The sequence below is a fragment of the Schistocerca americana genome, chromosome 2 (assembly GCF_021461395.2).
Source record: "Schistocerca americana isolate TAMUIC-IGC-003095 chromosome 2, iqSchAmer2.1, whole genome shotgun sequence".
In the NCBI taxonomy this organism is placed as follows: Eukaryota; Metazoa; Arthropoda; class Insecta; order Orthoptera; family Acrididae; genus Schistocerca; species Schistocerca americana.
In genome coordinates this window covers 798,958,227-798,982,520 of record NC_060120.1, presented here as the reverse complement: position 1 = coordinate 798,982,520, position 24,294 = coordinate 798,958,227, and the positions used below count along the sequence as shown (strand labels likewise).

Here is a 24,294-nt window from a genome sequence, read left to right as displayed (position 1 = left end):
TTTCTGTATATATCGTTTGAGCCGCCAAGCAGAGCTATAAAGTCGCCTGAAGATAACTCCATTATTTCTTTATACCTGATGGCATTCATTGTTTCTGAGAGGGGCGCTCCCGGCTTAACAAAGCTCATAGCTTTCACAACTGCTGTCTCATTAACACGTGAGGCGATTCCGCGTCCATGGCTATCGGCTAGAATATGAAGTTTCATCAAGCGATCACGAATTTTTTTGCTGCGACATAGGTACATGTCGTCGTAGTTTGTGAGTCTTCAAGGGTGCAGAAATGGCTGGTTTAGGTACCTGAATGTTTGCAGTAGCATTTTCTGATGCAGAGTCGTCACGTACTGCACTTTGGACGTCATATCGTTTTTTTAAAGGGATTTGGTGAATTTGGTAACTATATACTGTTACCGGTATTACATTTCCATTCCGATATTTTGTTTTCGTCTGTTTTTTGCGACGGACTGAGTTTTTTGTACCGTAAATTGAGCTCTCTTTCGCATGCAATGCATATGACGCCATTTTTGCCGCCCCTCTCATAGTTTTTACACACGCTATAAGTTGTTTTATTTTTTTTTTTTATAGAGTTGATACTAGATCTGGCATCTGATTGAAATTTATCATACGATTTACTTGCGTTCTGTTGCGTGACTTTGTTACAGTCGTGTTTTAAACCCTTTTATCTCCTCCAATAACACTGACATAATTTTGTTTCAACAGTCTTTTCCATAAGTTTGTGAACTAAATCATCTGTGAGATATTTCGAGCAGAACCATATCTTACGTTTTGGATCTGTATGTACACATTTATAATGGAACACAGTTTTACATACCGTGCACATTACACCTTTTGCAGCACGTTTCTCGCAGATGCAGGGCTCCGAACGGATTATTTCACTTGATTCGTAGTATGACGATGTGAACGGCCCATCTGTGAAGTTGTCTTCATACTTTCTTCTGGCTTCAGTTTTCCGTTACTTTTCTGATGATGTAGCCCAAAAAACACAAATACTCGCGATATACATCGATACATTGTACACTTCTCCTCGTTCTTTTTGTAGTTTTATTGGGACCTCGTATTCTGCCAATCTACACTCGGCGCCATGTTGTTAATCATTCAATAATGGAATAACATTTACAACACAAAAAGTCATCACTGGAAACATCTTCACTTTGTAACAACGTCTTCAAATGCGAACATTTATTCCCAGTCTGTTTTTTTGTTTGTCTTATATATCACTCTTTTATGGATATGCCAATAGTCAGCACGTTTCCCTCTCCTGTGGCCCCAGTCAGAAGACATGTCAAACAGTCCTTTTCACAAAACACAGTGCAACTGTGTCAACTGGCAAATTCCTCACAAAGACACAGAACTCACTGGATGGTCTCAGATGTCTTAGAAGCCTCTTCAGTAAACAAATTAGCACTGAATAACAACAATACAGAAACCTAATGAACAACCACGACAAAGAAACGGACAAGAAACTACAACAAAGTTTAAGAAATATCTGCAACAGTGAAAGTGAAAAGAAATAATTGCAACAAAGAAAGTGATAAGAAATAAATGCAACAAAGACAATAGAAATAAACATTGTTACTTCAGTGAGGTCTTAACATTACCCTGGAAAGTTAAAAAAAATGTTTTTTTTTTTTAAATAAAACCTGCCCAACTTAAGTGTGGAAGCTCTCCTTTACAGAGAATATAGTACTACATGGTATTAATCAACAGAAAAAAATCTAACTTTTCTGGATTGGCATTTTTGAAAAAAAATTTTTTTCTACAGGTTTCAAAAATTCAAAGGGCGACAGTAAAAGAACTTAGACAGATATGTCCAAATGGAGGATATCATTGTAAGCATAAAGCAATTATCTCTCAAATAAAAAAAGCTCTAACGAAATATCTAGAACTGTTACAAAGATACAGCATTTTAAAAAAAATTCCGAAATTCGCATCTTCAAAATGGTGTTCGCATTGTCATCTTTGGTGCCCTGTATTTTGGGGCAGGAATTTTTTTTGGAGAAAACAAAAAGATACATATTTCTTACTTACTCCTGAATTTTAACATTTGTTAAATTCAATAACACCCGAGACTATGAAGGTAAACCCCTGCCTGAAGTGACACAGATTATGCCAGAAATACTTTCAGCTTTTGGACAGAGTCCTTCATCAGAAGCAGAACTATCTCTCTCTCTCTCTCTCTCTCTCTCTCTCTCTCTCTCTCTCTCTCTCTCTCTCTCTCTCTCTCTCTCTCACACACACACACACACACACACACACACACACACACAAATGGCCACTGTCTGCAGGTGCTAAGGCCCACCAGCCTCTGGAAAGACATGATGTTTATTTAAGAGATACTAGCTTTTAATGGTAATACAGGCAGTAGTACTATTTGTTATTTAGTCACAATGCAGAGGGAGAGCATATAGATAGAACGCCTCCACAAGGATAACATGGTACTAAGAGGTCTTGTTCCATTGATCACTTATATGAATAATTGTAAAAATGTTGAACAAATCTTTTACATACATGCTCCATCGATCATTTGTACGATTCATTGTAATGTTGTGGAACGAGTCTTTCACATTCCCAGAAATTCTGCTACAGGATAGAAGGAGTTGTCAAGGAAAGACTTTTTCAGTTTGTTTTCGAATTTTACTTTGTTGTTTGTCAGACGTTTTATATCATTGTGCACCTCTTTTTTGCTAAAGACAACCCTAATGTGGAGTAATGTACTTCATTTTTCTTCTTGGAAATTCATGACCGAATAAATATACCATGAAGCTTAAACAGAGGTCTGCAGGATGATCATGGGTGAGGGCCCCACATTATTCTTATGGCACATTTTTGAGCCACGAATGCTTTCTTAAAGTTGAGTTGTCCCAGAACATTATTCCATATGACATAATTAAATGAAAATAGACAGAATATGTCGGCTTACTGATTTGCGTCTTCCCAAGATTTACAATGATTACTACTAACTTTAACTCTGTTTTCTACACATTTGCAGATGGTATCCACATATACCACTGAATGTACCTACTAAATTATATCACTGTATGACACATAATTCAAGAGATATTATGTCATAGACATTGAGATGCATGAAAAACTAGTTTTTGTTCAAAACATAGAAAATTATATAGACTCTACTCATCCAGTGTTTGATAGTGAGAGCACTTAGTGGTTTCCAACAAACTGTAAACATAATTTGAAACCTTATTTAGACATGCTTTTACCTTGAAGAAAACTGTCTATTGACACACAGTCAACGTGGGTTTAGAAAACATCGTTCCTGTGAAACACAACTAGCTTTTTATTCACATGAAGTGTTGAGTGCTATTGACAAGGGATTTCAGGTGGATTCCATGTTTTGGGATTTCTGGAAGGCTTTTAACACTGTATGACACAAGCGGCTTGTAGTGAAATTTCTTGCTTATGGAATATCATCTCAGTTATGTGACTGGATTTCTGATTTCCTGTCAGAGAGGTCACAGTTCGTAGTAATTTACAGAAAGTCATCGAGTAAAACAGAAGTGATTTCTGGCATTCCCCAAGGTATTGTTAAAGGCCCATTGCTGTTCCTTATCTATATAAACAATTTGGGAGATGTTCTGAGCAGCCATCTAAGGTTTTTTGCAGATGATGCTGTCATTTATTTTCTAATAAAGACATCAAAAGATCAAAGCAAATTGCAAAACAATTTAGAAAAGATATCTGACTGGTGTGAAAATTGACAGTTGACCCTAAATAATGAAAAGTGTGAGGTCATCGAGATGAGTGCTAAAAGGAATTCGTTAAACGTTGGTTACGCGATAAATCAGTCAAATCTAAAGGCCACAAATTCAACTAAATACCTAGGAATTACAAATACGAACAACTGAAATTGGAAGGAATGCATAGAAAATGTTGTGGGGAAGGCTAACCAAAAACTGTGTTTTATTGGCAGGACACTTAGAAAATGTAATAGATCTACTAAGGAGACTGCCTACACTATGCTTGTCCGTCCTCTTTTAGATTATTCCTGCATGGTGTGGGATCCTTACCAGATAGGACTGATGGAATACACTGAAAAAGTTCAAAGAAGGGCAGCATGTTTTGTATTATTGCAAAATATGGGAGAGAGTGTCATTGAAATGATACAGGGTTTGGGCTGGATATCATTAAAAGAAAGGCATTTTTTGTTGTGACGGAATCTTCTCATGTAATTCCAGTCATCAACTTCCTCCTCCAAATGTGAAAATATTTTGTTGACACTGACATACATGGGGAGAATTGATCACCACGATAAAATAAGGGAAATCAGAGCTCGTACAGAAAGATATAGGTGTTTGTTCTTTCCGCTCACTGTACAAGATTGGAATAATAGAGAATTGTGAATGTGGTTTGATGAACCCTCTGCGAGGCACTTAAATGTGATTTGCAGAGTATCCATGTAGATGTAGATATAGATGAAACATCAAATATTTTACACATTAAACTCATTGTGAAGTAATCAGAAGTCTGAAGCTCTTTTTATAGATGGGAGATCGATTGTTTAAAAAATTGGGTTTACTGGTAGGGATCCATAGTTACAAATCGTCATAGATATGAGGCAAAACAGTGTGAGTGACAGGAGTTTCCTTCGAATTATACAAATTAAGAACATTATTTATTAACATTAGGTAAAATATTTGAGTGTTCAATAATGCGCTCTTATTTTACAAAAATGTTTTTAATACATCATTAAATAGAAGTTTTCCTTATTCTTGTGACTCAAACTAGTAAAATTTAGGTTTTAAATTCTCCCTTGACTATTAATCTATATTACGTCAAACACAGTTAATTTAACTGGAAAATTTAAAAATGCTTGCATGATCAGCGTATCTACGAGTTGGACCTTACAGTGTGATTTTTGGTTTGTATTTGTTACTGCTGGTAACTGGTAAGTAGAATTTGAATTTTTTCTGTGTTTGGCTATCTTCATTGTGGAACACTACACTCATCCCTTACAGATAAAGTTATCACTGATGTATTCATTATACAAATGTATTAAAATCTGAAAACTAGATTTTAATGTCACTTGTCTTCTATTTTGCTGCTACCTACCACCAAATAAGTATTATTTACTTGACCTGTGTCATACAGTAAAAAATTATTTTGCGTTGTATCTGTAGGTGCACATGTCAAACTTCCCCCCCCCCCCCCCCCCCCCCCCCCCCCAACCCACACCAACACAGATAATACGTTAATAAAACTAAGAAGAGATATATAATTACTGAAACAGTCTATGTGTTTCAGGCAACATATTGTTGATGAAGAAGAGGTGCAGGAAGAGAAAGGAAAGTCACTGCTTGATGAGCAAGTGGAAAACAGTGCAGATCAACTTGAAAAACTGTTGTTGGAAGGACGTGAACTGGTGTGTATTAGGTATATTTTGATTTAGAGTCTTGAAGATTTTTGTAATTTGAACATTATACTACACACTAATTTGCAATAAACAAACAAAGAATTCCCATCTCTTCTGTTATATTTTGTAGTAGTGCCTGTTCTAAAAAGGGGTGTTATCACAGGTAACAAATGTTCGAGTAGCTAGTGATTCTCGGGAAGTTAAGCATCGTGAAGAACTTGCTATTGCAAGAGAAAAAAGGACAAAGGTTGTAGAGGAAGAAGCTGAAAAAAGTCTGAAGAAATTTGAAGAAATTGACCAAAAATGGTCCTCTATACTGGTGTCAAAGGATCCACTTGATATTCACCATGCCATGGAAGAACAGAAAGGTTATTATTTATTGCATAGTCTGGCAGATTGAAATAAAAATGCTTGTAAACAGAGTTATCCCTTTAAAATTCTGCAAATAAACAATAAAATCATCCAAGTAAGGGGCTTAATCACTATCCTTAATAGTTTATGCATTATTTATAGTACTTCACATTTTCAAACAAATGCAAGTATGGATCTACACATATGCTTATCACATTGAAAAGGACAACTTTCAAGGAAATGAAATTAGTTGTGAAAAAATTAAACAAATATTATGTTTGAGTGTAATAATGTAGGACACCCAGCATACAAGCTTTTTTAACATGATTCACTTTAATTATGTGTTTTCCATTTACATTAAAATTTTGTTTGAACTGATTCTGAGGGAAGGAAGAGCTACTGATTAATATAATGCAATTTAAAAATGTAGGAAGTTTTTATGTTACAACATACAATGTCTCTACAACAAAATTCACTTCTTGCACAGCCACCATCTGTTCCTTTATGAAACACTATTATTAGAAGCTACTTGTGATATAAACCATAGCTCTGCCACCATATGTGTGCCTTTGTGGGAAATTAGTGTATAATCAACACATCAGATGATTTGTTGACAGGTGGTAAATTTCTTCTCTTCATAGTAATTAACGTTAAGAATTAACTTATGACTATGAAACTTGAATTACATCATAAGTGGCCTGTCTAATGAGGAAGATGCTTACTTGATTTCATTAATAATTTACACTCTGTTTATATTATTCCTTGTATGAAAATGGAAAGAACTGCTAAATATAATCTTCTCAGTGTATATTTATCCCATTCATGTGCACACCCACAGCCACGCACACATGTACACATGATATGCACCCACACATATGCTTGATACATCAAGAGTGACAACTTTCAGGGACATGGAATTAGTTAGAAAAAACGTCAATCCAACAAACAAACAATGACACGAAAGACTATTCAGTATAATTCACTTTTATACATGACTACATGTTGCTAATTTACACAAAGATATTATGGGGAACTGATAGTTTGGGAAAGCTTTGGCTACTTTATTTTATGTTACTGCTGATTACTATATGTAGCCAAATAAGCCTCCTTTGGAATAAAATTCCTAGCATTAGAAGCTGCTGCTTATATAATGCATAGAGCCAGTACAGTCTGCATGCATTGGTGCAAACTTAGTTTATGGTTATCACATTAAATTAAATGTTAGTGTTGACTTATACTGTTGACAAATTGCTTTTGTTCATTGTAATCAACAGTAAGAGTTAACTTATTTGTGTTTTAGTGTTCAGTCTGACAACTGATGCTATGCATCTCTCCACGCTAATCTCCTCTGTTCAAATCTCATCACAATATGCGTAATGCAACCTACATACATTTGAGCCTTGTTACTGTTTTCAAGCCCTGGCCCCTCTCCACTTTCCTTCCATCACAAAATTAACAATTCCTTGAGGCCTTTGGGTATGATCAATCTGTCCCTTCTTTTTTGCGATAAAGTGCTTTTCTCTCAGATTTTATTCATTACTTCTTCATTACTTATCTGATCTAATCTTCAGTATTTTATCATAACAACATACTTCAAAAGCTTCTACAGTGTCTTTGTTTGTAGTGTGTACAGCCTCTTTGTATTGTATATTATCCAAGTTTCACTTCCATGTAAGGTTATAGTCTAGACAAATATTTTCAGAAATAACTTGCTTAATCTTATATTTTGTAACATGCTTTCCTTTATCAAAATATCTGTTCTTGTTGTTACAAGTCTGCATTAAGTATCCTCTCTGCTTCCATCATCATTAACTTAAGTAATTAAAGCTTCAATTACTTCTTTAGCACACACAGCCTATGAGCAATAATTTCAGATTATTTTTGAATAGCTCTATGTTATTAAGACCTTTTTTCATTCATTCATTCATTCATTCATACAGTCAGTCAGTTAGTCACACATTATCTACATCTGTATCTACATCTATACTTGACAAACTGACATAAGGCGCATGGCAGAGGGTGCATCCCATTGTACCAGTGATTGGGGTTTCTTCCCATTCCGTTCATGTATGGAGCATGGAAAGAATGCCTCTGTGTTTGAATAATTATTCTGATCTTATTTTCACAATCCGTATGTGAGCGATCTGTAGGGAGTTGTAATATATTCCTAGAATCATCATTTAAAGCCACTTCTTGAAACTTTGTTAACAGGCTTTCCTGAGATGGTTTACGTCTCTCTTCAAATGTCTTCAAGTTCAGTTCCTTCAGTATCTCTGTGACACTCTGCCATGGATCAGACAAACCTGTGACTATTTGTGCTGCCCTTCTCTGTATATGTTCAACATCCCATGTTAGCCAATAAATGGAAGTCTACCACCTTCTTTACCCAGAACTACGCCTATGTGATCATTCCATTCCATATGCCTCAAGAGTGTTACACCCCGATATTTCCATGAGTTAGCCGATTCCAGTAGTGGCTCATTGATATTACAGTCATAGGATACTACATATTTTTTGTTTTGTGAAGTGTGCAATTTTACATTTATGAACATGTAAAGCAAATTACCAGTCTTTGCACCACTTTGAAATCTTATCAAGAATATTTATGCAGCTTCTATCAGACAGTGCTAGATCAGAAATAAGTGCATCACCTGCAAGAACCCTGATGCTAGTATTAATATTGTATGCTAGGTCATTAATATATAACATGGACATCAAGGGTCCCAACACACTTCCATTGGGCACACCTGAAGTTACATCCACATCTGCGATTGTTCTTCATTCAAGATAACATGCTGTGTCCTCCCTATCAAAAAGTCCTCAATCCAGTCACAAATTTCAATTGATACCCCACATGATCGTACTTGTGACAATAAGTGTAAGTGTGATATGGAGTCAGATGCATTCAGGAAATCAAGAAATACTGCAGTGATACCCGATTGTCTTGATTCAAAGCTTTCAGTATGTTGTGAGAAAAGTGCGAGTTGGGTTTTACATGATCAGTGTTTTTGGAATCCATGCTGGTTGGCATTGAGGAGGTTATTCCGTTCAAGATACCTCATTATGTTTAGTTCAGAATATGTTCTAAGATTCTATAACAGGTCGATATCGAGGATTTTGGATGGTAATTTTGTGGCTCACTTCCACTACCCTTCTTGTAGAGGGGTGTGAGCTGTGCCTTTTAAAAGGACTGAGCACAGTTTTTTGGTCAAGGGATCTATTATAACTCAGTCACAAATTCAGTATAGAATCTGATACGGATTCCATTGGGCCCTGCAAATTTGTTCAATTTTAATGATTGCAACAGTTTCTTAACACCACTTTCACTAATACTTATTTCATTTATCTTTTCAGTGGTGTGCAGGTTTAATTGGTGCAATTCTCATGTGTATTCATTTATAAAAGGAGTTAAGCATTTCAGCTTTTGCTTTGCTACCCTCAGTTACATTCCTCTCTCATTTGCTAGGTACCAGCCACTAACTTTGGTGCCATTAACAGCCTTCATGTGACCAGAATTTCTTTGGGTTTTGTGTAATATCATTTGACAGTAATCTGCTATAGTAATCATTCTCTCTTGACAGCCAAATGCATCTCATTCAGCATCACTCTATCAATGGCCCTACAATTTATTTTACACCTATTATGCTGTATTTGCTGTTTCTTTAGACTGTATACGAAGGAGGTTCCTTCCTATTATGAACTGTTCTACTGGGTACATATCCATCCAGTGCTAGGTCAACTTTTCTTGTAAACTTGAGCCATAGTTCCTCTACTTGATCCTGCTCTGTGCTGAAAATTTCAAGTTCCTCGTTGAGGTGTAACACTATAATCCATCATGACAGAGGACCTTCAGAGATTTGGAATATGACAATATATACATTAATAGGTGGAAGTAGTCAGCAATAACAAATTACCATTAGGACAAATCTACTCATACTGACAAAGCAACTACTGCTTTGCTGCTGTTATTGTCTAACAGTTTTAACAAAAAAAATTGTGTAACTTTACACAGACCACTGTCAATAGTCTAAAAATGGGCAAAGACAAAATCTATTTAATATAAACATTTGAATTACGTCCAAATATTCTGATAAAGTGTAGAAAGAGTGGATAATGAGATAATATTTCTTCTTATTTATGAATATTTGGGATTTTCAATATCCTGCCTTATGCCTGCCAGTGAGCCTAGAGCATAAAACCCCATTCTGAACCCTACATGGGATGCATTGTCTATATGGCAGTTGTTTTCACTTCCAGTATTTTGATTGTGAATTGCTGAATTCATCCTAAATGCACTACTGTTATTAACTACATGTACCATTATGGAATGTCTGCCTCTGTATCCAAGTAGTCAACATGACAGAATCTTATGCAGAAGTTCCGAATTCGATTCCCGGTACTGTCAGGGATTTTTCTTTGGTGGGAAGACTGGATGGAGGTGCATTCAGTTCCTCATGATGCTACTTGTGGGGCTATCTGATTTACAGGAGTGTGGTTTGCTGACCTCACACCTTGTGTAGTCTTCAGGACCTGATTGCAGGGTTTCCTTTATTTTTACCATTAGGGAGTGCATGTGTCAGCACATAAATGTAACAACCCCTATGTCTTTGAAGAAGCTTTGGTAAGATGTTTGATTATGAAATTTATACAATATTCATATTTTATATTTCTGTAAAATTAACGTTTTTTGATCGTAGCAGCATCAAGGCAGTATTGAGTGAAAGTATACTATCAATCCTGTCTGCAAGTCAACATAGTATATGAGCTGTCAGGGCTTTTTGTTTAACTTATCCACATGCAGGCATCACAACCGTTTATTATCCATCTAGGCGCCGAAGAACTTCCCACACATAACCTCATCCAGTGTGAGTCTGTTGATCTGTAGTCATAGCACCTGTAAGATATTTTTATTTGTTTGGAATTGCATAGTATGAGTCTTCATAAGGTTAAGGATTGAATTATTTGCAGTGAACCGGTTGTCATCTGTAAGTAGTGACATCAGGAAACATCACAGTTTTTGAAGAGTCTTCTAATTGTCCAGGTGTCTGCAAAAGGAGCAGAAGGACAATAACTGAACCATGTGGAACACCACAGTTAATATTACCACTTCTGAATTTGGCATTATTGTTAATGTGGCTCTCTATTTTGTGTTGTTAAGAAACAACTCTATCTATGCAGGGGAAATGTATTTAATGTCACACTGTTTTAGTTTCCCTATTAGATTTTATGATCCACAGAGAGGAAGATGTTGAAAGATCACAGAAAATTCCAACACAGTTTTTTTTTTAATGATTAGCTCAGCCAGGACTGAGCTCATGGAATCAGCACAAAACATTATGAAAGTGAAACTAAGATGTTAAAATGTCATTTTCAGAGAGCCTGTCCAATATTCTTTTGTGAGCTACCTTCTCCAAAGGTTTTGAGAACATTCAACGAAGGGAGATTCGTTTAGATTTATCAGTTTTGTCAACTGATAAGAGTAGCTCATACTTCCTATTTAATAAGCTTCTTATATTCTGACAGAAAAGTGCGAATGTATATGTGCTGTCCTAGCTGCTGTTTTTTTTGTTTCCCCAGTGATTCTTGCAATGGTGTCCATCGTTATTTAACAGCTCTATCTTTTGCAGGAGGGAGATGGACCCTAAAAAAGACCTAGTGAAAATATTTGAAGTCACAGGGGTTGGACAAACAGTGATCTTGTTACACTGAATGGGTTCTGGAAATTAATTGTACTTGTAAACTTTTACCAAAATATTCAGGTTTGGACTATACTATGTATTGTGCGAATGTGTCAGGCTGTGATGCAGGGATCATAGATGGGATTTATCAGCCCGCTCTGGTGAATGCCTTCTGAAGTTATGTATTTACGCGTTCAAGAGAACACTTCATCCTCAGATTATCAAATCAAAGAGTGACACAATCCCAACATTAGTGTGTGGAGCATTCCCTCCAATGTTCCTGATATTATCCCCAATAACAGAGTAGAGATTGTTATCCGAACTATTCCTGTCACATCTGAAGCGATTTCATGATCTTTTTCACCGAGACATTTCTCTAGAGAGCCTGAATCATGGCTGACACCTCAGAGCTCTGCACTTGATTTAAAAATATTAATTACCTGACATTCATCATCCAGTAAGTTCTGTATTAAGTCAGACATTCTCTTCAAATAAATACTCCATTGCAGGATGATGATATTGGCCTTTTTAATCATCTGACTACTATAAGCCTTAACTTACACTTTTTTCCATTTTTGTGAGTGTTTTCCTGCACTCCTTAGGTTGTTTGCACTCTTGCACTCGTAGTCTTCAGGATAGTGAAGCTGTTTAGATGTGAAGACTGAAGCTAGCAGACTTTCAGCTTCTCTTAAATCACTTGGCTGGTTTGACCATAGTCCAGTCATGTGTCATGTGCTTTAAGATCTCTCAGGTTTTCTCGTCACAATTGATTAATAGTGCACTTCTGGATGTTGTGACAATTTGGTGTTTCCATTATTAAGGGTCTTCAAAATTAGCAGGAGTGTCGCCATGGCCATGTGGCCTTCTTAATGTACACAGGGATAGAATTCCTTTAAGATCCACAGTTAGTAACATTGGCTAACCTACATATCAGTTGGCAGAATCCTGAAACATGTTCTCGGCAAAAATGTGGTGAAGTATGAACACCACATCTGCAACTCTGCTGACTTTTTACACTGCCTCAGACAATTGTAGATCTAGGATATGTGTATTTGGTCAGTTTTGATGTAGTCTTCCTCTTTATGAGAGTTTCACTTTCTGATTCCTTGGAACTAACTGCGAAAAAGTTTCACAGATAATTTTAGATGTGTTCTGACATCTACTTATTTCCTGTTCAGTGGAAAATATTGTGAAAAAACTGATGATGTGATAATAAGCAGTTTGTTATCACCTTTTGTGGCAAACCTATACATGGAACACTTTGAAGCAACGGTACTAGAATCTGTAAACAACATGTTCCTATCAGTACAAAGGATGACATTTTTGTAATGTGACTACATGGTACAGAAAAGCTTCAAGAGTTCCTGGAACTGTTAAACTCAATCTGTAATAAAGTAAATTTTATGATGGAACCTAAGAAAGAGGGCTAATTATCTTTCCTTGATGTGTTAATTAAGAAAAGAACAGGTGGATCCCAGAGTCACAGTGTATATAGAAAACTTGCAGACACAACCTCTATCTCCATACCTCAAGCCATCACCATCCCTCACTAAGAAATTTGGTGCTGAAGGCTTTGGTCCAAGGAGCTGAAACACTTTCAGACAGGTAGAGCCTCACCACAGAATTACAACAGCCACTAATTATGTTCTGAAAGACTGGGTGCTCAGATCTTGAAATTGAATGGGCAATGCAACCAAAGTCAAGAATGCCTGAGAAAAAGGTTGAGACTGAGGAAGAGAAGCTAAAAATCACTTATCTAACTTATTCTGGCTCCACTTATCTACCTTATTCTGGCACAATATGTGTAAAGATTGATTGACTGACTTCTTTGGAAACATAGCATCCAGGGTATTTCATGCCATTCAACTAAGATAAAAAGTGTTCTTTGTAATGCTAAAGATGATACAGGTCTCCAGAATCTGGGTATGTTTTACATTCCATGTGAATGTGGTATGCCTTATGTTGGACAGACTACCACAATGGGTCAAGGAGAGAAGCAATCAATATCAATGACATACCCTACAAAAAAACCAATGAAATCAGGTATTGCCAAGCACTGCATTGAATATAATCATGAAATGATATACAATGAGACCAGTATCATGGCACAGAGACAGCATAACTAAGAAGTCTCTTGAAATAAAGATGTCAGAAAACCTAATAAGGAGAAATGGCAGTTTCAATTTAAATAACACTTGTGGTGCGGAGCTTAGTTTACTAAAATCTCACTGGCCACCAGAATGTGAAAATGGTGAGAGAATCCATCTTTCACAGAATATCAGTGTGAGCTCTGCAAAACAAAAGAGCTTCAAAGGGTTAGTTGGCATAGGACATTGAATTCAGGTATAAATAGTGGCATGAGACCAACAATAGTTCACACTCTGGTTGGAATCCAGGCAATGAGTACACATAACAGCAAAATCTGCAGCATGTGAAGAAGATGAATGAGTCAGGAATTGAAATGTTGTGCATAAATGGAAACAACAAATCTGGAATCATACTATTAACCATGTACTTAACTTCACAGGTGCCAGCCATAGCTCTCAGGCACTTCAATACTACCTGTATTGCTGCTAGATCAGATCTGAGTATTAAGATCTACTGCTCCTTCACTATAGCCATGGAGTAATAAGCATGTTTACCACACCTCCAGTCAAGATAACTGCTTCACAACTTCCAACATGAAAAAAAGCATAAATGTAATTCCATATTGGGTTCAGGAGCATGGTGCAGCAGCTGGTAGATGAAGTGTAATAATGCTGTGACAACGACCATTATTTTGATATTGTTTTATGAGGCAACTGGTTCTAATGTTCACATCACATCAATTTCAGGCCTGTCACATTAATGACGCCAAGTACTAAAGATGCTGGGTCAATCTGTCATTCATTTTGTTATGTTCACAAATGGCTAAATTATGATTCTCTTTACAGCAAAAATTTTGGTACCTGCATGCTCCCAGTTTTGTTCTAATGAGCCTTGTCAGTTCAATGACCTGCACAGAGTCCAAAATACTTGATTAACAAAAAAGTCTGATAGAGGTTAGAAAAAGTAAAAAATGTAGATTGGCAAATTTCTCTCATTTTCACCAAACTTCCTGCCACAACCGTGCCAAGTTATATTATTGTACTAAATATACCACACAAATTTATTTCTGTTAGGCTGAGACACTTTTGTAGACTACCAGAAAATGCATGTTCGACAAGCCAAAAGAGAAATAATTGACAAAGATCAGGAAAAAATGAATAAACATAAGATGCACATCATATCTGTTGTTCATTGTTTGTCCTGTGCATTAAAAGTATTGGCAACTCTATTGAATGATTAAGGAACTTCATATAGTGCCAAATATATTCTTATTCAAAAAGTGGCAAAGTTGTCCTGCTTGGCAAATTTGTTGCAGTTTTCAGTAGAAAAGGAAATAAGAACATACAGAGTGTAATGACAGAAATAGAAGAAAAGAATTGACAGAGATTGTAAAAATGGTTGATGAAGATGGGATTGAGGTAGAAAAGAAGAAGTACATCAAAGAGCTGTGGACAACATATAAGGGGAGTTCAAAAAGAAACAAGATGGAGGCATAATTACAGAAACCAGTACCTGTTTGTTAGAAGTATTGACCCTGGCTGTTGAGACACTTGTCCCTCTGTAACACAAGGCAGTGAATGGCTGTCTCGTAAAATTCCCGGGGCTGTGATGTTAACCAGTTCTGCACGTACAGCTGGATGTCATTGTCCAAGGTGAATCGTTTGCCCCTCAGAGCATTTTCAAAGGGACCAAAAATGGTGTAATTGCAGTGAGAGAGGTCCAGATTGTATGGAGTGTGGCCGAGAACATCCAATTTGAATTTCTGCAGGACTGCCATGACTGTGTTGGCCGTATGAGACTTTGCATTGTTGTGGAGCAGAATAACCCCTCGGGCGAGATTGCCTGGTTGTTTTGATTTGATCGATTGGCGAAGGGTGGTCAAGGTTTGCGAGTAACGCTGGGCATTCACTGTTGTCCTGTGCTTCAGGAAGTGAATCAGAAGGAATGAATTTTTGGTCCACTTAAAAAGGCTCTGAGGGGCAAATGATTCACCTCAGATGACAATGTCCGGCTGTACGTGCAAAACTGGTTAACATCGCAGTCCCGGAAATTTTATGAGACAGTCATCCACCACCTTGTGCCACAGTGGGACAAGTGTCTCAATAGCCACTTCTAACATACAGGTACTGGTTTCTGTAATTATGCTTCTGGCTCGTTTCTTTTTGAATGCCCCTTATATTTTATGATGTGCTAGCAGAGGAATGTAGAGGAGTTAGATTTGCTGTATCTTTGTGGAGCAGCAGAGGAATGTACAGGAGTTACAGGCTGAAATGATTGAACTAAGCATGGAAATGATCAGATCAGAAGAAATGGTGGGGACATAGTGACGGTATAGAGCTATGAGAGCTGTATTGAATGAAATGAGAACTTTAGAAGACTGGAAGAAGAAACAGTTGTATGTATTTTCAAGAATGTAAGCCAACTAGAGGAAAATGAAGCATTATGTACCACTGTGCAAACAGTTTTGAGAAAGTTCTGGAGAGAAAACCATGGAGAAGTAATTGAACGAAGAACAGTACGGTTTGAGGGCAGTCCACAGTAGATCTTAATATTTGCTGAAGGAATGCCTCTATGAGAATGGGGGAAATCTTCTGATAAGTTTTCCAGCATTTAGAAAAAACACATGACATTGCATTCAGAAGTAAAGTTTGAGAGACACTAAGGAGGAAATGAATAGAGAAACAGTCTGTGCTCAACATAAAACTCCAAGGAAGAGTAAATTGTGTGAGTAGGAGGAGAGAGAACAGGAAGTAGTGAAATGAACTGAAACAAGGTATACACTATTTACATTAACTTTTCATAGCAGTGAGGAATGATGTAATTACAAATGTAGCAAGAAAAGTAGGAGATAGGATGACAACAAAGTTGTTTGCTGATGATTTCATGGTGTGAGGGAACAACAGGGAGGAAGTACAGAAGCAGTTGTATGTTTTGGAAGAAGTGGTGTAAGCATATGGCCAAAAATTTAAAGCAAAGAGGTGTAAGCTGGTCACAACAAGAAAAAAAGACCTACAAGACATGGTACTAGATGCAAAAACCTGTACACAGCAGTAAGTTTCATGTACATGGGGAGTATAATACAGGAAAATGTAAGAAATGACAATGAGATAAGTCAGCAAGCAAGGCAAGAGCTGTCCGTCTTGTAAGGAATATGAAAGGAGTGTCATGCAACAAAGACGTCCCCAAGAAAAGTAAGAACATGATATACCATACCTATTATATACCAAACCTATTACCTGCTGCAATAACACTGGTGAAGAAGGCAAGGAAAATGTAAGTTTCAAGCAAGTGCAATGAAGTCCTGAGAAGTCAGAAGGGTTGAAATGAACCTATACTTTGGTGACACCTATGCAGTAGTAGATGATGATATAGCTATGTCTAATGAACATCTCAATGCAATACTTGACCTTTCAATATTTCTTAGCATTTACAAAACAAATTTTCTTTGTGAGTGTTTTGTGCATTTTAATGTTTTGGCACTCATATTTGAAATTTCTTTTTACATTTTTGCCCATCGTATTTTTTGATTACCCACCTTATATTTCAAAATATTGATTACCTTATGTGGAATGTCTTACTTTCTATAAGAAATCAACAACTACACTTATTTTCAGAGGACATAAATTATTAAAAATCCATTATAAAAACATATTTAAAAATTACCAACAGATTATATTTTACAAAATATGCTCATGAGTTAAATATTATATATATTAGATAAACTGTATCAATATTAATGAAGTCTGTTTTTGTTATTGACATAATAGTTTGATGAATCTGTAGCACCCTGCACTTCAACCTCCATGCACTCACATGAAATGCAGTGTTGTGCCATGATGGTGCAGTGTCGTGTGCATACCGAGGGAATTGCTATTGAGTAGTTCCACACCTGGCCAGCAAGAGTGCTCCATTGCATGTGTGATTCATTTCTTCATGTGCATGTTTACTCTCTGATTTAAAATTTATTTTCTCTTGTTGTTCTGTTCATCTACTCTCTTATATTGTGCTATGAAGTTTTCCAGCATGCTCTCAGATTTAAAATTGTAATTCTGTAATGAGGCAAATGCTTTGATTGAGTTATCTTTGAGTTGTAAGTGAGAGTAGCCTTATATGTTGTCCTTCCATTCCTGAATATATTCCTCCTATGTATAGAACATGTCAGACAAGAGTCGGGCAGCATTCCTCTTGCAAGAATAGACAAGTGGTGACCGCAAAGTGAATGGGAGGAACAGTACTGCGTCAGAGTCTCAGTAAATCGTGCAATGGTCTAAGAGTGTGCCATTTCAAGAGTAGCAGTTCACCTGCCACCATTCTGGCCAAACAATCCTGTTTTTTGGTTTGCGCAAGTGGAGGCAAGTTTCTGCTCTGTGGGAGTAATGGCCAACATGACTAAGTTTGTCCTTATCGTAAGTCAATTGGACCACAGATTTGCAGCCAAGGTACAAGTCACTACTGTGCCACCCAAGATGAGCTCGTACTATAAGGTCAAGACAGAACTGAAACAAAATGTGGCTGCCTCCCACGGAGATTCATTAGGCAAGTGCTAACACCGGAAGATATCAGTGATCGGAAGCCATTGCAGTACCTGCGCCATCTCTGCAGTAAAGTTGGCATAGGCATGGTACTGGATAACTTGCTACACATATTATGGAGCAGCCACTTGTCACCACATATCAAGGCAGCCATCATCTCACAAGTGGACGTGCTGCTGGATGCTGTTTCAGAGCTAACTGACCTCATTTGAGACACAATTCCACCCTTGCAGATCACTGCAGCCATGGCGCCAGATAACTGTGCAACAACAGTGTCATTGTTAGAGTGAACAGACCATGACTCACTTGCGGCAAAAGTTGCAATGTTGTGTTCCCAAGTCTACACATTGTTGTCATACGATGGCACTGGGAACAATAGAGAAAGATACCAATGATGTTTGAGGAGTTGGTCTGCCAGCCGCACCATGACTTAATCGAGTGACCACCACCAGTTCAGTGATCATGTGAAGAGGCATTCATCACCATGCTCTCACCCAAATGGAAGTGGAGGTTGGCAATAGGTGCAGCCAATTGAGTCATCCTTCAAGAGCCTGTTTTTCACAGACAGAGGTTCCGGCATGAAATTCTTAGTAGGCACTGGGTTGGATCTGAGCATCCTGCCTTGAATGTCCAAGCGTCATTTCTGGCCATCAACTGGCTTCCATCTGGCAGCCACTAACAACTGTTCAGTCACAATGTACAACACTCAACAACTGGAGCTTAACCTTGTCATGTGCCATACATGGGATTTCACCATCGTATATGTCACAGAGGCTATCATTAGAGCAGTCTTCCTGGTGCACTACGAGCTACTCCCTGAAGTAGTGAATGCCCACTTGGTGGACAGCATCACCAGCCTTGCCATCACCCTCTTCCACAACAGTGTAGCAGTCCACAGTTCCTAGTTGATGGAGCCTTCCTGTGGTGAGTACACTGCATTGCTGACTGACTACCCAAATCTGATGAGGCCACCTGGTGCCCCACGAAGCATACCATGTCGTACAGTGTGCCATATTAAAACAATGGACAGACCCCTCTGGCATGCAGGCCTAGACAATTGTCTCTGGACCATTTAGTAATTGCGAAGGCTGAATTTGTTTTGGTTTTATGGGAAGGCATAATACAGCCATTTAAAAGACTGGTCCTCGACATTGCGCTTAGTTGCAAGAAAGGTGGAGTCTGGTGCCCATGTGATGACTATCACGTGCTTTACTCTTGAACTGCTGCCAACAGGTACCTTGTACTACAGTTAAGGCACTTTAAGTACATGGTGTCACCATTTTCAATGTCTTGGACTGTACAAAAGCTTACACCCAGATACCTGTAGCTGCAGAACACATACCACAGACTGCCATAATCATACCTTTTGGCTTACACAAGAGCATATGTATGATTTTCGACTTACACAATGCAGCTCAGATGTGATAGAGAGATTTATAGATTCCATTCTTCAAGGAGTACCATTCTGCTTTATACACCTTGATGATGACCTGGTTTTCTCTGCTGATCCAGAACAACATCATCAACACCTGTGTGAGGTATTCGGACAATTAGAACAATATGGAGTATATTGAATGAAGCCCATTGAGTTTTTGGGCAGCCAGAAGTGACATTTCTTGGTCATAAGATTTCAGCTGTGGGATCTCTTCCTCTGACTGGGAAAGTAGAAGCAATACTACAGTTTCCAGAATGAAATTTTCAATCTGCCTTGGGGTGCGCACTGATATGAAACTTCCTGACAGATTAAAACTGTGTGCCAGACCAAGACTCGAACTCGGGACCTTTGCCTTTCATGGGCAAGTGCTCTCCCGTGTGAGCTACCCCAGCATGACTCACACCCTGCCCTCACAGCTTTACTTCTGCCAGTACCTCGTCTCCTACCTTCCAAACTTCACAGAAGCTCTCCTGCAATGCTGCAGAACTAGCACTTCTGGAAGAAAGGGTATTGCAGAGACATGGCTTGCCAGGAAGTTTCATATCAGTGCACACTCTGCTGCAGAGTGAAAATTTCACTCTGGAAACATCTCTCAGGCTGTGGCATAGTACAGTACCTTCTAAGGCGTGAATGACCCATTCCAGCCAACAAGTTCACTTCCCAGCGAGGCTCCTCAATAACAATGCTCTACTTTCATCAGGGGTGGGGGCTAATGTAGTGCTCTATGCATCAACCTCCATGCACTTGCATGAAGTGCAGTGTTGTGCAGTGACAGGACAGCACCATGTGTGCATAGAAAGTGAATCGCTATCAAGTAGTTCCGCATTTGGCCACCGGAAGCACTGCACTGCATGTACTATTCATTTCTCCACGCAGAAGTTTATTCTTAGATTTAAAATATATTTTTTGTTGTTGTTCTGTTTGTCTACTCTCTGACACAATAATTCTGTAAGGAGGCCAATGCTTCAATTGAGTTATCTTTGAATTACAAGTGGAGAATTTTAAGAATGTGTGGTTCATCTATAAAGGAGACTGCACATAGGATGCTAGTGTGACCTGTCCTCGAGGAGTGCTTGAGTGTTTGGGACCACACCATGTCAAGTTGAAAGAAGACATCAAAGAAATTCAGAGGCAGGCTGCTAGATTTGTGATGGTAGGGTTGATCAGCATGCAAATGTCAGGGGTATGCTTTGGGAGTTCAAGTGTGAATCCTTGGAGGGAAGAAGAGGTTCATTTTGAAACATTTCTGAGAAAGTTTAGAGAAACAGCATTTGAAGTTGACTGCAGAGTGATCCTACTGCCACCAACATATGTTTCATATAGGGACCATGAAAATAAGGTACGAGAAATTAGGACTCATATGGAGGCATGTAGTAGTAGTAGTAGTAGTAGTAGCTTTATTTGTCTGTAGATCTCTTTTTACAAGGATATAGGACATGTCAAAGTATTTACAAGTTTAGACCAATTTAAAATAAGCTAATTCATATACACATACGTTTACAGATTTCTAGTTAGAGACAATCATTGGATTTACTCCTGGTATACAATAATTTTTTTTACAAATAACTTATTAAATAATGTAATGTCACACTGTTCACTCATATCTCACTATCAGTCACTGCACACACTATACACACATTGTTTCATAACACTTCATTCACTACACACACAAATATACACACCATAGTGATCTCTGGGCCATTTTCTATACCACAACTTCCCATTTGCTATCCTGTAAAACTGAGTCAGCATCCCTCTATAATGAATGAGATGTTGAGCTCAGAGAGAGGAAGAGGTGTTAGTATTGTGCAATGCATAGCTTGGGGGTAAGTTTTTCTACAAAAGGAAAAAGGAAGGAGGAAACATAGTGTGAAGGTGTTAAGTGGAATGTTGGATATTATTTATTTGTATGACTTTTTTTTACCAAACCCCTACTCTGTTTTATCTAAGTACTCCTTCAATGTATAAAATGTATTGCTTAACAGGTACCTTTTAGCAGCCTTTTTAAATAAGTGTATTTTTTGCAGCTTCTTTAATCTATTTTGGTAATTTATTGTACAATTTTATTCATTGGTAGAAAATGCTGTTTTGAGTTTTATGTTTATTTTTTCTTGGTAAATGTGAGTTGAGTCTATCTCTTGTTGCATGGTCATGGATAGAGCTGTTTGTGCAGTAATTACGAATGTTATTTTTGATGTGTACAATTGACTGGTAAATGTATTCACACGGAGTAGTTAAAATCCCCAGCGTGAACAGATCTTTACAATGAGTTCGACTACCATTTTGGTTATGATTCTTATGGCTCTTTTCTGGAGTTTGAAAATTGTGTTCATATTCAGTGCATTTGTTCCCCAAGAAAGAATGCCATAGTTAAGAATTGAGTGTACATATGAACAGTATGTAACTAAAAGACACTGCATGTTACACACTGATGATAGGATTCTAAGGGCAGAACATGCTGATGACATTCTGTTTGTAAGTACCTTTGTGTGTTCACACCACTTCAACTGAGAATCAGTATTTATTCCTAGAAATTTTGCATTTGTTATGCAGTCTATAGAGGTGCCATCTACATTTAATTTAATATTGTCATTTTCCCTCTTCAAACCGAAATTTATGGCATTAGTTTTCTTTATGTTCATTGTCACTTTATTGCTTACTTACCAGTCATAAACTTCCTTGAGAGTTTCATTTGCTTTCTCTGCAAGGAGTTCTCATGTTTTCTCAGTGACTATAATATTGCAGTATCAGCGAAGAAAATTTTTTCACCATGAGTAGCACTACTGGGAAAGTCATTGATGTATATCAGGAATAGTATTGGTCCTAATATGCTACATTGCGGAACACCTATATTAATGTATTTTGGTTCTGATAAGTGTTTTACTAAATGTTTAGATCTATTTGAAGTATGTGTTATCTCTGCTCTTTGTACCCTGTCTGCTCGGTATGATCAAAACCAGTCATTAGCTATCCCTCTTATTCCTAATGCTCCTAATTTATTTAATAGAATCTTGTGGTCAACTGTATCAAAGGCCTTAGAAAGATCCAAAGCCTGTGACACACTCATCTTTTTCAAGAGCATCAAGTACAACCTTAGTGAATTCTACTATGGCTGACTCCGTATTTTTGCCACTTCGGAAACCAAACTGTGATTAGCTTAAAAGGTTGTATTTATTCAGGTAATTTATTAATATGTCTTCAATAATTGCTTCTATTATTTTTGAGAATGGTGACAGCAGGGAAATGGGCCAGTAATTTTCTATGTCTTCTGCATTATCCTTCTTAAGCAAAGGTACAACTCTTGCCTGTTTTAACTGCTCTGGAAATGTCCCTGATGTGAAGGATTCATTTATTATATTTGTCAAGGGGCCTTGTATAATCTCTATGCATTGTTTCAGTACACACATTTGTACTTCATCTAAGCCTAATGACTTCTTATTTTTTAGTTTTTGAACAGTTTGATTGATTTCATTCTCTGTGGTTGGAAGTAACATCATTGTATTTAGTGCAACATTATTTACAGGTGTTATATTTGTTTTGGGGAATTTTTGCTGTAACTTCTCTGCAATACTTGAAAATTGCTCATTTACATAGTTTGCTAAGTGTTGTGGATCATTTATTACCTTACCTCTCTCCCTCAGCAGTACGTTATTCTGCATTTCTTTGCCACTCCCCATTTCCTTTTTTATAACATCCCAGACTGCTTTGCTTTTATTCTCTGCATTATATATTATTTTGTCATTAAATGACTTTTTTGCAGCAATTAGCACCTTCCTATAGATCTTTCTGTATCTATGATAGAAATTTAAGTATTCAGGATCATTGTGACTTTTTCATGGAACTGAGATATTTAAGTGTTTGGGAGTACTTCTTAGTACCTCTGTTATCCATCTGTTTTTGTGAGATGTTGATACAGACATGCATGCTTTTGGAAATGCCTTTTCAAAGTTCACTTTAAATAATGTGGAGAATTTAGAGAATTTCATAATCTTGTTGGTTTCCTTATACACTTCATCTCAGCTTTGTGTTGCAAGTTCATTTGAAAAATCTTTTATTTTGGTTTCTGATGGATGTTGATTGTGGGCTTGTAGTTTAGGGAATATTTTATGCCTGATTTTACTGTTGTTATTTGACAGAGATTGTCTGATAGTCTGAGATATTTTACAGCTCCATCACATTTTTCCCTGTCCATATTTGTGGCCACATGGTAAATTACTGATGCAGTCATTGTAGTAACCCTTGTTGCACTATTGAGCAATAGGGACACACCAAAACTTTGAAGGATATCTATGAGGATGCTCCTTGATTCATTTATGATATTAGTGTTGATGTTAATGTCCCCAAACAGAATTATGTTGACCTTTGTGCTTGAGACTTTATCTAGAACTTCTGTTAATTTATTGTAAAAAGTGTCTACACTACAATTGGGAGATCTATACACACATAAAATGATTAATTTCTTGGTTATATCAAGCCATGTTAATTCAATAGCTGGTATTTCAAAATGTTTGTCTTCACTTGCTGTACTGAAGTCATGTCTTGATTTGAACTGTGTTCCTTTTCTGATATAAATGCATGATCCTCCACTCCTTGAAGCATTTCTGCAGTAATAGTTTGCCCTTTTATAAGATGATAACACTACATGTTGGATTTTTGTCTCTCTACACCAGTACTCAGTAACACAAACAACTGTGCAGTTCAAAGACTGGAGCTCAACTTCTAATAGTTGTATTTTATTTTTTATTGACTGCATGTTTCAATGGAGGATTGTTAAGTCTGTGAAATGCCCCATGTTACTCTTTCCAGTTTTTTTTTTTTACAATT

General features: G+C 37.4%; 1 protein-coding gene across 1 annotated transcript in view; it reads left to right on the top strand.

Annotated features, from left to right (window-relative positions):
* The window catches only part of LOC124594445 (dynein regulatory complex protein 1), a 326,671-nt gene that overhangs the window by 58,463 nt on the left and 243,914 nt on the right, over window positions 1–24,294 (top strand). Inside the window, exons 2-3 of the mRNA XM_047132821.1 lie at window positions 5,278–5,395; window positions 5,550–5,754. Of these exons, the coding sequence (XP_046988777.1) occupies window positions 5,278–5,395; window positions 5,550–5,754 (323 nt within the window). The remainder of the gene's footprint in view (window positions 1–5,277; window positions 5,396–5,549; window positions 5,755–24,294) is intronic.